We start from the raw sequence: 12805 nt of genomic DNA, 5'->3' as shown, positions 1-12805 counted from the left end.
GTCGGACGACATTTCAACAGTCTGGACTGTTCTTATCCTTTCACCAACTCTTCGAATTTAAAAAAGATTCAAAAAGATTCAAAAGTAAGCGGGACTATACCCCCTTACCTTGGAAAGCGAGAAACCATAAGACAGGTGCGAGTACAGCGTTAAGGCAAAACCCTTCACATACTTAGCACCTGCAGGGAATTGAAGCCAAGAATACCTCGGCAACCAAGTAACTATAAGACGAGTGCGGGTACAGTTTTAAGGTAAAACCCTTCACATACTTAGCACCCGCAGGGAATTGAAGCCAGGAATACCTTGGAAGTAAAGTAACTATAAGACGAGTGCGGGTACAGTGTCAAGGCGAAACCCTTCACATACCTAGCACTCCGCAGGGAATTAAAACCAAGAAGGATCTGGGCCATGCTTGCGGAAACGGGAATAACATCCCCGCATAGCGGGAACGTCGAGAACTAGATTGTTTGAAGCTCCAAGATGGAATTGGTTGTTTTAACATAATTGATCACTATGTTCAAAACTACCAGAACCTCATGGAGAATCTACACAAGTGGAACTCAACGCTCCTGACTTGCGAGGAGGTTACAGACCTACCCGCATCATACCCAAAGATCAAGCAGAAAAGTCGGGAATTTCTGCACGTGACATTAGGAAAACCGCGGGAAGAATCCCCACGGAAAACCTTAAAACTTAAAACCCTTTTCAAAACCCTTTGCTTAAGTCCAAAAGTTCACCTCACTTATTTACAATTCATGAGAAGAACATTGGACTGGGGGGACTTGAAGAGGTAGGTCCCAGCAGAGCCCAGTTGGATCCGCAAGACTCACCTTGAAGAGGGACGTTTGCGCAAGGACCAACTGGTTCCGCAGGACCCACCATGCTCAGAGATGAAGACCTTACGCGCAGTTCGCCAGCTGTTCACGCAGGGAAAGCCTCCCAATGGTGAAGTACCCCACCTGTCCCCGCAGCTGCGGATACAAGCCATCAGGGAAGGCTACCCGCACTAATAGCAAGGCTACACGCACAAGGCACTAACTCAATAATTCAGTGTCACCTAAAGGAATGAGCAAGGCGGGAATACTCCCGCCCAAATGAGCCAGTCCGTATGCTTCTGGAAGATCTTTTGTACTATACCTGCCAAGGTATGGAAAAAATAGACAAGATCTGACCAAAGCAGCCCATGAACCAATCACAGGGTGACAGCTCACCGACAAACAGTACGAGGAGCATGCTCTAGTACTGTTTGTCACTATTAGCCGCTGCCTACTCACCAACCCTTGTCGTGGCACGCACATAGCCTGCAGTTGGTGGAAAAGGAATAGTACACAGCCGGCCTGGTCACTATCAGCCGCTGCCTACCCACCAACCAGCATGGCACGTGCGTAGCCCGTAGTTGGTAGAACAGGAATATTATACAGCTGGCTGTACCTGCTTGGAAACCTACCTTCGGCTATAAATACTCCAACACCTTGGAACGGTATGATCATCTGGTATTTTACATTCACTAGCTATTTCTCTCAATATACACTTATATTCAGAGCAATCTAGTCTGATTCTCACGCCGGAGGGTGGTCACAAGGAGGAACCCCCCCCCCCCTTCTCAGTGACGAGCTCACGGTGTCTGTTTTGTAGGTCATCTGAAGAACATCCTTCTTTGCCGGACCTAACCCTCGTGGGAAACATTATTTAACCCCCAGATTATCCATAATCTGCTCGGGGTCAATTAGTGTTTCTTCAGGAACTGAGTTAGTTGACGAAAAATGACGTCACGTCACGGTCACGTTTGCGAAGAAGAATTGACTAACTAAGCTCTCAAATGGATGAGATATTTCAACCAAAGAATAGCTATTTATAAAAAAAAAATAATAAAAATGTGAGTGGGGCATGTTGATTGATCGGATTTGTACGTAATCCTACCATTTAAGGCCTTCATCTTGTTACTTGACTAGCGCTTGAGGTGCATTATCTACTTTGGCGTCCCCGGTATTTTTATGTGTAATGTTGTTTTGGCTCTCAAATATGATGCCCCCATGTGTCCATAACATATAGTCTTACTGATGGAACCTGGGTTTTATAACATAGATAATGTTTTTTAGCTGGACTAAAATTGTTAGAAATACGTAGAAAATACTAAAACGTAGATAAAGAAAAAACGTCACGACTGAAATAATGTCGTGAAAATGAGCGTACCTTAAGAAAATTGAATAAGAAAATTTTCAATGTCATCCCACATAATATATGTTATTATAAACATTGTTGACACTATATACTAAATCTTTTGTTATAAGTCATATAACACAATTAAATTAATCAACTTATGTGACAATACAACATAAAAAAAACCAACCTTTAAAGTAGTGCGGGAGTTCTAAAGTCCAAACTCACCAAACTCCAAAACGGTTTGGTGTCTCATAACAACCACCTACATTTGATAACGATTTCTAGTGTTTTTAAAACTAAAGCTTCCACATGTAATATTCACTTTTCAACTTTCAATCTGCTGTTTGGTGACAAGTTAATGTTTTAAAGATGTGATATCTCTGCTGCATTTGATTTTTAATTTACAAACAATCTCCATGAACAAGTCACCTTATTCTTTATTATATCTCATTGTTTACCTTTCATTTTCATAATTTGATGCATGTTTTCATATTTTTTATTATTTTTTAGTTTTTCCAATACTGTATATTAAACATAAAAACATTCAAACATTCAAAATTAGTAAAGTTTGTTCATGATAATGGGGAAGCAAGAGTTTAAACAAGGGGATGCATTTAGTTACCAGTTTCGGTATCAGAAAACGGTGGGAAGTGATCCTGCTAAAGTGAGGAGGGTGTCAGGGGATAAGTTTGAGTTGTTTCATGGTTAAAGGAGTAGTAATTCTATGAAATCGGGTTCTTTTAAGGGTGGTTATGCTGGTAAAAGGCATACGTGGATACGTAAACATTTGTCATTGATTGTTTTCACCGTTGCGTTGATGGCTTTTCTTTTTCTTTTGGATTCTGTTATTAGCTCCATGTTTGAACCCTTGGTTATTCAAAGTAATTCCACGTTGAATATTGTTTCTAATGACTCGGTATGCATTCATGTGTTCTTTTATGTTCTTGCGTCAAATGTACATAGTGTACTGTCTTAGAGGTCTACGGGCTTTCTATTTAGAATTGTGTATAAGTTAATGTTTTTAATATGTGGAATGACGATTTTCATTGACTGACCGAGCTCTTTTGTAGTTTGGAGATAACGGTGGTAAAAATGTGGTGCAAATGTATGATCGTCTTACAAACATGGCTTCAAGTGCTCTTGTAGAGGTTTGATTTCTTGTTACAACTCTGCATATTGTTTAATCATCAGTTTTTGGTTTGTTACATCAGACTTAGAGGTCTATGTACTTCATATTACAAGTGGCAAGATGGGCATGTTTAGTCAGTTTCGGTTGACCAGAAAACATTTTTTACAACCTTTGAAACTTATAACTAATGCATTGGATGTTATTAGCAAAAACAATATAATTACCATATTAATCCCAACCTTTAGGAAGTTGTATTCATTAAAATGTTTTGTATGTTGATGGATGATTCCTAACGCAGAGAGAGCTTAAACAAGACGAGTCAAATTTTTGGAAGGAATCTTATCGTAAAGCATCCGCATGGAGTTATTGTGCAGACAGAGAAGAATCAATAAGGGCCGGTAAAGTCTGATTTTACAAAATTTGGTAATTTGTATATTCCATTACTCCACTTTTCATGATGTTCCCATTGTATATATGAGATTTGAAAAGTAGTCCCTTTGACCTTGAAAGTCAAACTTGACCTCTTTCTTTTGTTAAGTTATTGTCAATGTTGTTAGGACAGGAAAACTTCAAAGCAACAATGGTTACATATTGGTTAGTGCAAATGGAGGCCTAAATCAACAATGGGTTGCTGTAAGTTTTAGTCATTCGGTTTTTTTATTTTTTAGCAACCAATTTTAACTTAAACCTAAAATGGATGCAGGTATGTAATGCTGTCGCGGTAGCATCGTTATTAAATGCAACATTAGTTATTCCAAGGTTTCTTTTCAGCAATGTATGGAAGGACCCCAGGTATGTGGAGCTAATTATCTGCTTAAACATTTAATTAAAAAAATAACTAAAAATGTAAGTTCGACGCCTGCGTGTTATTCAGCCAGTTTGGTGATATTTATCAAGAAGAATATTTCATGAAAACATTAGAGAATGAAGTTAATATTGTGAAGGATCTTCCGCCTCATTTGAAGTCATTAGATTTCAGAGAAATCGGTAGTCTGGTATTCGTCTTTTTAAATTGTCTTTGTTTAAACTGCGGAATGTTGCATATAATGTTTTTACCATTGATTTTTCAGATAACCGATGCAGACATCAGCAATGAGGCAACACCAGCTGAATATATAAACAAGATACTTCCCATTTTATTAAAAAATGGAGCTGTTCATTTTCTTGGATATGGAAATCGGCTTGGATTTGACCCGTTACCTTCTGAACTTCAAGTTAGAAACTACCACTTATCTTTTTTTATAGATTATTTTAAACGCATTATAATCTTATGATTTATGTTGCAGAGGTTAAGATGCAAATGTAACTATCATGCTCTAAAGTTTGTGCCCAAAATTCAAGAAACCGGTTCATTGCTGATAAGAAGGATAAGAAAATATGATGAACCAAGGAACAAGTTAGATAAAGAACTACTAGGAAACTTCATCACAAGCCCGTTAAACGGAACCACTATGGATAGAGAACCACTCAAGTATATTGCATTGCATATGAGATTTGAAATCGACATGGTTGCGTATTCTCTATGTGAATTTGGTGGTGGACAAGATGAGAAAACCGAACTCCAAACGTATCGAGAAATCCACTTTCCATTGCTAATGCAACGGTTAAAAGAGTCAAAGTGAGTAATGGGTAATTGGTCAACCGAATGGCTTTTGGGCCTGGCCAGCCTGAAGCGAAACACTTTTGGCCCAGATTTTTGAAATTTTGATTACCAAACTATAAACGAACCGAACAAACACGAACGAAGCATGTTCATGTTAGTTCATTTAACTTTAACCGAACAAACAATTGAACACGAACAGCTAAACGAGTGTGGTTCGTGTTCATTCATTAACGGTATAAACAAACAGTTCATGAAACGAACAAACATTAATAAACATAGATTAATGAACTTCTTAGGTAAAACCAATTAAAAGTAAATGTGAATAATTGTAGTTTAACTAACTATAGTGGGCCTCAAAGATTTAAATGAATATATATTAAACGAACAAACTTAAAAAAAGAACGTAAGCTAATGAGCGGTGAAGGAACGTAAACAAATAAGCACAAACATAAATGAACGAACGAGAGACGTGTTCATGTTCATTCGTTTAACTAAATTAACCAAAAAAATTTCTTCATGTTCGTCCGTCTGTTAATTTTTTAAAAAAAACAGTCATAAACAAAATATCCGTCGAACGGTTCACCGGACGTTCAGTTTGTTTACAGGCCTGATTCAGAACAGCGGTTGAGAAACATAACTATATTGGGTAGACCATGAGGGCATTTTTGTAACTTTTTCTATGCAGGCCGGTTTCTGCAGAAGAACTAAGGAGGTCAGGAAGATGTCCATTAACACCAGAAGAAGCTGCACTCGTTCTTGCTAGTCTCGGTTTCACAAGTGAAACATATATATATCTTGCTGGATCTCAAATATATGGCGGAAAGTCAAGGATGCAACCGTTGACTAACTTATATCCTCATGTTATCACCAAAGAGGATCTCCTCTCCCCTACCGAACTCGCACCATTCAAAAACTTCTCTTCTCAGGTAAATAATAATAATCAGTTTTTTTAACTTTTTATCATCTCTAATAATAACCACTTTGGGTTATATAGCTTGCAGCACTGGACTTCATTGCATGTGCAACTGCAGATGTATTTGCTATAACAGATTCAGGCAGTCAGTTATCTTCATTAGTGTCGGGTTTCAGAACATATTATGGAGGGGGGCACGCCCCGACATTAAGACCGAGCAAGAAGAGACTTGCAGAAATATTGTCAAAGAATCATAAAATAAGTTGGAATGATTTTGAAAAGAAAGTGAGAAAGATGATAACCGGAGCACAAAGTGTTCGGTTGAGGAGTTGGGGCCGAAGCATTTATAGACAACCGAGATGCCCCGAGTGTATGTGCATGTTCCAGTAATTTTTTGATTTTTTTCACTTTTTTGTTACTGAAATGTTGCATATGGAAAAGCACATAAAGAACATTCATTTACACTGAAAATAAAATTAATGAAATTAATGAATTTTAGAACACTAAAAGGGATTGTGATCAGCACAATCATGATCTTGCAAAATGACAACACTACCCTTAACTGCTAAACTAAAAAGAATCTTATGATGGCGGAAAGAATCGGTTAAGATTGAACGGAAGGGTGTAAAATTCCTCATTTCGACTATCGTCTTTGAACGCTCTAAACCGGGCCCACCATGGCATCCCCCTGTCTCTAGCACTGCCTTTCAACTCGAGCGTGTTGTCAAGAAACACCGACACCATCAATGCCACCGTCGGGGAGGAGAAGAAGACGGTGTTGAGGAAATCATTGAACTGCATCAAAAGACATGTGAAAAGACCAATTTACCCTTCCGGCTTTCGCATGCGAAAACACTATGAAACAAGATGTGAAAAGACCGACTTACCCATTCGGCTTTTGTATGCGAAGGACCATGTTGAGCACGGGCCATGTACTCCCTAAAGTACTCGGGGATAGACAAACCGAGAAACAACGACACGCCAACAATGAACAAGTTTCTCATCGAGTTCATGTTTGTGAATTGCAAGAATGACAACCCGACAGAAGCTGCCAAAACAAAACAGATAAAAAAAGGATATTAACTTGCATATCTATTGCATTTTTTAACTGTGTTTTCTTTATTAAGGGGGGCAAGATGCTCACCGACAAAACCGAATAGCACGCAATACACCGCAGCAAAGATAGGGAACGGTATCGATGCAAATAAAGCTCCAAATTTCCCTACGCGTTATTAAAACAAAAATTAAGAAGCGTGACTTGGTTAAAAAGCAAATTTTGATGCATAATGCGTTAACTTTACCTAGTATCGAGAAGAATATCATGAAACCGGCTGAGATTTGAATGACTCTTCGACTACCTACACGAGTGCTTCCCATAAGACCAACATTTTCTCTGTATTACGGATAAAGACATGTTTAGCATGTGTCGTATGTTTTTATTTCAAACAAAGTTAATGGTATCATAAACATTAAACACTTACACCAAAACCGTTGATCCGGTTGCTGTTCCAAAGAGACCACTCAACAGAATCCCGATTCCCTGCCATCCGATTCCTCGACTGAGAATATGAGCAGGAGGCGGTGTAGCACTCGCTAGGCGGGCTGAAGCCATGTATGAACCTGTTGACTACATTAGCAAACATAATTTTTTATGTTACATTCGTTTGTTGACCAAATGAGACCCACACCAAATCACAAGATTCTCACCTCAACAAGAGAGACTAAAACCGCAGACATCATTCCGAAAGCATGCCCTGCTTGAAAAGTCGGTGCGCCCCATTGAAGCGGGTAGGGGATCTTTATCCTGCATCATTGAAAGAAATTTACTAATGGTTCATGTTTCATTAGATATGATTGATGATTTAAATAACTAACTAGCTAACTAACCATGGTGCAGCGGATATGAGATCGGCTTTATCGGTTCTGCAGTGCAGTTGTGTCTGTTCTGGATGATGTTTATATGCGCCACTAGCGGTTAATAAGTGTGCATAGGCCCAGATTAGTGCTATTGTCAAGAGTAGTGCAAATCGCTCCAATATTGGCAGGTGTTTCGCCTGAAACTGTTTCAGGTACTATTTGGAAAATCAAGAACATAAGATTAAAATTCTATCAAATGAATATTAAATGAAATGTAATGTATTTAAATTAACAGACAGTGGTAAATACCTGAGAGAATGCGATAAAAAGAATTAGCATCGGTATGCCAAATTCGACGCACCTTCCAACCTATGAAAAAAAATTGAATAGCAATTATTAAGCTGTTGTGTCAAAGAACAATACACACTTTTGAAGTCAAATGTGCCTTGAAAGCTTATCAGTTTGACCTCAAAAAGTCAAACTAAAGTCAGGGAAGTATATATCATTCATACCACAGGAAACCCTCTGTCAAAGAGTCCGAAACCGACCAATGAAATCACCGGAACCATGGCAACAGGACTAAAGAATCTAAAATCATCAAAAACATTAATAAGAATTTGACTACTAAAACATTATTGATTAATGAAATTAAACTACTCACCTTGAACATATAGCCCACAACTGACTATACCCTAAAATAATCTGCACACTTGACGCCACAATAAGCGCGCCTTGTATCGCTCGCATTGTAGCAAGAAATCTCTGCAAATGCAAACAAACCCATCATCAAAGATTGTGTTTTTCTCTCTTACAGTAATAAAAAGACTATCTTTTTCACTTCTAATAATAAAAAATTTAAACTCTATGAGTTTATGTTACCATATGATCGTCTCCTATGGCGGCGAATGCAGGGTCCTGGATGATGGAAACTATAGGAACCATGAAAGCCCATGAACCCCCAATGACAGCCGGCAATCGAGTTCCGAATAATGTTTGCAAAATAGTATTAATCCCTTGAACAAATAACAATGTTTGCACCACTCTCACCTTATCACCCTGCAAATTTTCATTCACATATTGTTCTAATAAACATGGTACAACTACTTAATGCATGATTTGGGTTAAAAAAAGACTCACAGCTGTACCACCCATCAAAGGAACAAGAAATGAAGGGATCATAACAGCAGTCCCTAAAGACAAAATGTAATGTTGAAACCCTAATGCTATTGCTTCCCCTGTTTCCAAGATTCATGAAATTAAGCTCAAATTAATATAACCAAGTGTTGAAAAGTTAAAATTTATAGATTTGAAGATAAAGTTGAGAGCTTTACATACCCCATGATGGATTTGAGTCAATACAGTACTCTAAACCCTGCAGCTGGTCTGTTGGAAGATGAGTAATATCCTCTGCTTTTGGTGCTTCAGCCATAGCTCAAAAAAATGTGATTTTGATGGTGAAATCAAGATTCTGAGAGCAACCCAGATGAGAATATTGCTTGATTGAAATGGGTTTTGGTTGAATTTGCAAGAACACAAGTAATTGAAGAATCTTGGATTCTTGGGAGGACCAATGAGATAGAAAGAAAAAGGGTGAAGTGAAAAGCAAAAGTTGATTGGGGAGTGGAGTGGAGTGGAGTTGCAGAGGGAGACTTGAATCTTTATAATAATAATAATAAGTAGTGATCCGTTAAAATAATGACAGAAATGCCCCTACAAAATACTTCCAAACTTTGTTACCGTTGGTCCCTTCAACGTGCATTTAATATTGAGATACCCATCTTCACACCATTAACTATTTTCAATTTTTTGTTTACTGTTTTTTAATTAATCCTAATTTTTAATTTAGTTTACTTTTTATGTTTAATTAATTAATTAATTAATTTTTCTTCCATTTAGTGGTTTAATGTCATGATTATGACATTAATATCAAACAAATCAGTAAATGGCAAGAGTTTTTCTGACCGATTCAGTTAGCTCTCTTTTGAATTCTTTGGTATTGTTCTTTCAACGATTCATTCAGATCAAATGCTTTGCTCTTTTTTAGACCTATTTAAATGATCTTGTTGATCATCTATTTTTTTTCTAAATTTGAGTAGAATGACATTTAAATATGGTGTTTCTTCACAGTTTTTCTAGATTTGCAAAACTGGTTTTTTTAAACTTGTATTTAGTATTTTTTAGTCAAGTGGAGTGGTAGTGGACAAATACCGGTTAAAGTTAAAGCCCGTATGGTCTTGAGCTCGAACCTGAGTTGAGTTGACTTAACTCAAGTTCAGCTCGTAAACAACTTAATTCCCTGCCATTTATATTAAAAATATAGATATATTTATAAGAAAAGAATATAAATATAGCTTGCGAATTAAAAATTTTAAGAATTTGGTCTGTAAACGGTGCATACACGTTTTCATCACTAATTTAAATTTGGAAAAATAACAAAATAGAATTATGAAAATTCAATCCACTTTTAAATTTTAAATTGATTGCTAATTCAGTCGATATCGCCGATATATTATTGATATATCAGTGATATATTGATTATCGGTCCCTTGATAAAATATTGGTCAGAATATCGGTACCGATAATATCGAAGATATTAACCGACATTTGACCGATATATCATCGATATTCCCGATATCATTATTTTAAGTCTTAATTATCAATTTTTAGTGTTTAACATTAGTGTTTTAACTTTTAAGTCATAATATGTTCTACTTGTTGTGATTGTTAGTGTTTTGCAAGCTACAAAAGTTTAATTTGTTAATCATAGGAAAGTATACTAAACTATTAGTGCTAAATTGCTATATATATGAACTTTACATAATACTTAAATTAACAATATCCAGTATCTCAAACCAGTATCTCAGATATCGGTCCTTGACCGATATTCGATATTTTTTCGCATTAACTGCTTAGCTAATTCATTCTTGGGTCACACTTACAAAATAAAATATTTAAGTAATAATAAAAAAAAAACAGGGTTGTGTTATTCCACAAAGGTTAATAAAAATGAGAATTAAGTGCGAGAAGCCATAATTAATTGACATGTGCCAAGTGAGGATCAAATGAAAAATGGAATAAAAGTAACTGTGCACATTTTCTCTCTGCATGCAAGTCACATGTTAATTCATCCTTCATTTTAAAACGACTATAATTTTTTCATATGATATTTAAAAAAAAATCACCATAATAACAATCGTTTTTTATCTTTAGTATGAGTATGATTTTGTTATATAAAAATTAAAACAAAAATTACGTTATTGTCTTTTTGTTTATCAATGTGCCTTTTTTCGTCATTATGTCTTTTTGTTTGTTATTATGTTTTTTCGTCATTGTGTTTTTCAACACATCATTGTGTTTTTTTTTTCAAATACTAACAACACCGTTTTATACATGGGCGGCTCAAACATAGGGCAACGTGGGCGACCGGTCAGGGCACTTAATTTTTGAAGGCACAAACTATATATATATATATATAGGTATTGGATCAATTCAGAAGTCTTTTTACAGCGAGAAGTGAAGGTGTAACTCCATTAATCCCTAATTTCACTCCCTTTCTTATGTGTAGGTGCCTTGTGTAGGTGCATGTGTATGTGTGTAGGTACGTATGTTTGTATATGTGGACGTATGTTTGTATATGTGTATGTATGTTTGTATGTGTGTAGGTACATAGGTTTGAATGTGGCTCGGTACATTTATATGTTTGTAGGTAGGTTTGAATGTGTAATTAAGACATAAATACAACCAACCTACATATATGTATGTAACATCATATGAAATGGAGTGAAATTAAGGATTAATGGGGTTATACCTTCACTTCTCGCACTTCTCGCAAGATCCATCCCCTATATATATATATATGAAAAAGAAATATGTATATTTAATGTTTTACCCTAATTATACAATAACTAGGTTGATCTAGTGGTAAACGGGTATGACTTCCAATTAAAAGATTGCAAGTTCTAGTCTCACTTAAGACATTTTTAAGTTTATTTTTATACAAAAGTTTTTTTACATAACATAAATCATAACCAAGTAAGCCCATTTAAATATTTAATTGTTTAAACCAAACAAAAACCTATTTACATAGGGCCTAAATTTTTTTTGCTTATAATATTTCGTTACTCGTTAAAGTTTACGGGCATTTTTATTTCGGCTCGGCCGAGGCATATAAATTCTCGGAGACGGCCCTGGACTTGTATAATAATATGTACATATAATTAAAAATACCAACAAATTATTTAATACATAAAATACAACGATGAATACAAATTACAACCTGAAACGTAAACACAATGATAAAATGGGAGGTGGCACCCCATGGCAAGCTTCGAACCCATGTGGTAATATCGTCGCCGTCATGCATGGCTTCAAACCCATATGGTAAACATTTGCCACATAAACCCACACCATTTTCCTTTTAGCTTCTAACAACCAGTTTTAAAAAAACAAAAAATTGTTGAGTACTTATGAGTATGTGTTGCTATTGATTTTGTGGTTTGTAAATACTTGAGGGTAAAAATAAGATAACAATGCAGGATTGACCGGTTCATTAGTTGTATCCATGAATGTCCATTCCCCCTAAATATTGATATAAAACATTTCATAAATTAGTAACGTCTATAATTTGAACGAACACAAAGCACACGTGAGTGTCTCAGACTCTCAGGTGTTTTACAACCGCAAACGTAAGCATTTGCCACCAAACCGTACGGTTCAAGTCAGATGTTTTACAGCAAACCGAGGATTGTAATGATAATTTATTTAGGATAATTTCATGAGTTGTTTCTATTCAAACAGAGGAGCCCATCAACATTTGTAATCTATTTTTGGATATGCTATAAACGAGTGAAGTTAATTATAAATATAATTAATTGTTCATTTAAGTTATTTCAAATGTATTATGGATTAATTTTAACTCAACTAATTTTACATTACAAGTATATTTTATTGCTAATCATTACCTTGATACTAATGAATAAGGGTTCTACTAGGGACACTCAGATACCCCCCATATATGCCCCGTATATACAGGGTGTATAGGATTATCGTATAGCCCTATACGAAGTGTATAAAAGGTTTTTTAGGGAAACGATGAGTGTCCCTAGAAAACCCCATGAATAATGATCGTTTATTTGTATGT

The 12805-nt window shown here is 36.1% G+C and overlaps 1 protein-coding gene and 1 pseudogene across 2 annotated transcripts; one reads left to right on the top strand and one right to left on the bottom strand.

Annotated features, from left to right (window-relative positions):
• Positions 1-2561: 2561 nt before the first annotated feature.
• On the top strand, positions 2562-6217 carry LOC143578951 (O-fucosyltransferase 8-like; annotated as a pseudogene). Its single transcript, XR_013143365.1, has 10 exons — positions 2562-3079; positions 3234-3311; positions 3591-3690; positions 3855-3925; positions 3996-4084; positions 4167-4287; positions 4363-4506; positions 4579-4910; positions 5581-5821; positions 5890-6217. The product of XR_013143365.1 is annotated as an O-fucosyltransferase 8-like (transcript).
• Positions 6218-6280: 63 nt separating this feature from the next.
• On the bottom strand, positions 6281-9172 carry LOC143578950 (nucleobase-ascorbate transporter 2-like). Its single transcript, XM_077062390.1, has 13 exons — positions 9001-9172; positions 8803-8900; positions 8545-8721; positions 8327-8427; positions 8178-8253; positions 7975-8034; positions 7696-7880; positions 7516-7612; positions 7290-7435; positions 7110-7201; positions 6953-7030; positions 6696-6856; positions 6281-6603 (listed from the first exon to the last, which is right to left on the bottom strand). Exons 1-13 carry the CDS (start codon positions 9092-9094, stop codon positions 6391-6393), a joined length of 1578 nt encoding a protein of 525 aa, XP_076918505.1. The 5' UTR covers positions 9095-9172; the 3' UTR covers positions 6281-6390.
• Positions 9173-12805: the final 3633 nt, after the last annotated feature.

This window comes from Bidens hawaiensis, unplaced genomic scaffold (genome assembly GCF_021521415.1).
Source record: "Bidens hawaiensis isolate Kalapana, Puna unplaced genomic scaffold, B.hawaiensis_p1.1 tig00029399_1, whole genome shotgun sequence".
NCBI lineage: Eukaryota > Viridiplantae > Streptophyta > Magnoliopsida > Asterales > Asteraceae > Bidens > Bidens hawaiensis.
The sequence above is the reverse complement of the archived record's forward strand: the minus strand, read 5'-3'. Positions and strand labels throughout refer to the sequence as shown.

What these genes read in the sequence shown, in the direction of transcription:
- LOC143578950 (XM_077062390.1), bottom strand. Translation starts at nt 9,094, where the DNA reads ATGGCTGAAGCACCAAAAGCAGAGGATATTACTCATCTTCCAACAGAC. An exon ending in TTGACAGAGGGTTTCCTGTG is followed by an intron (nt 8,035 to 8,177) that starts GTATGAATGATA and finishes TTTTTTTCATAG; the next exon opens with GTTGGAAGGTGCGTCGAATT. An exon ending in ACCGGATCAACGGTTTTGGT is followed by an intron (nt 7,202 to 7,289) that starts GTAAGTGTTTAA and finishes TCCGTAATACAG; the next exon opens with AGAAAATGTTGGTCTTATGG.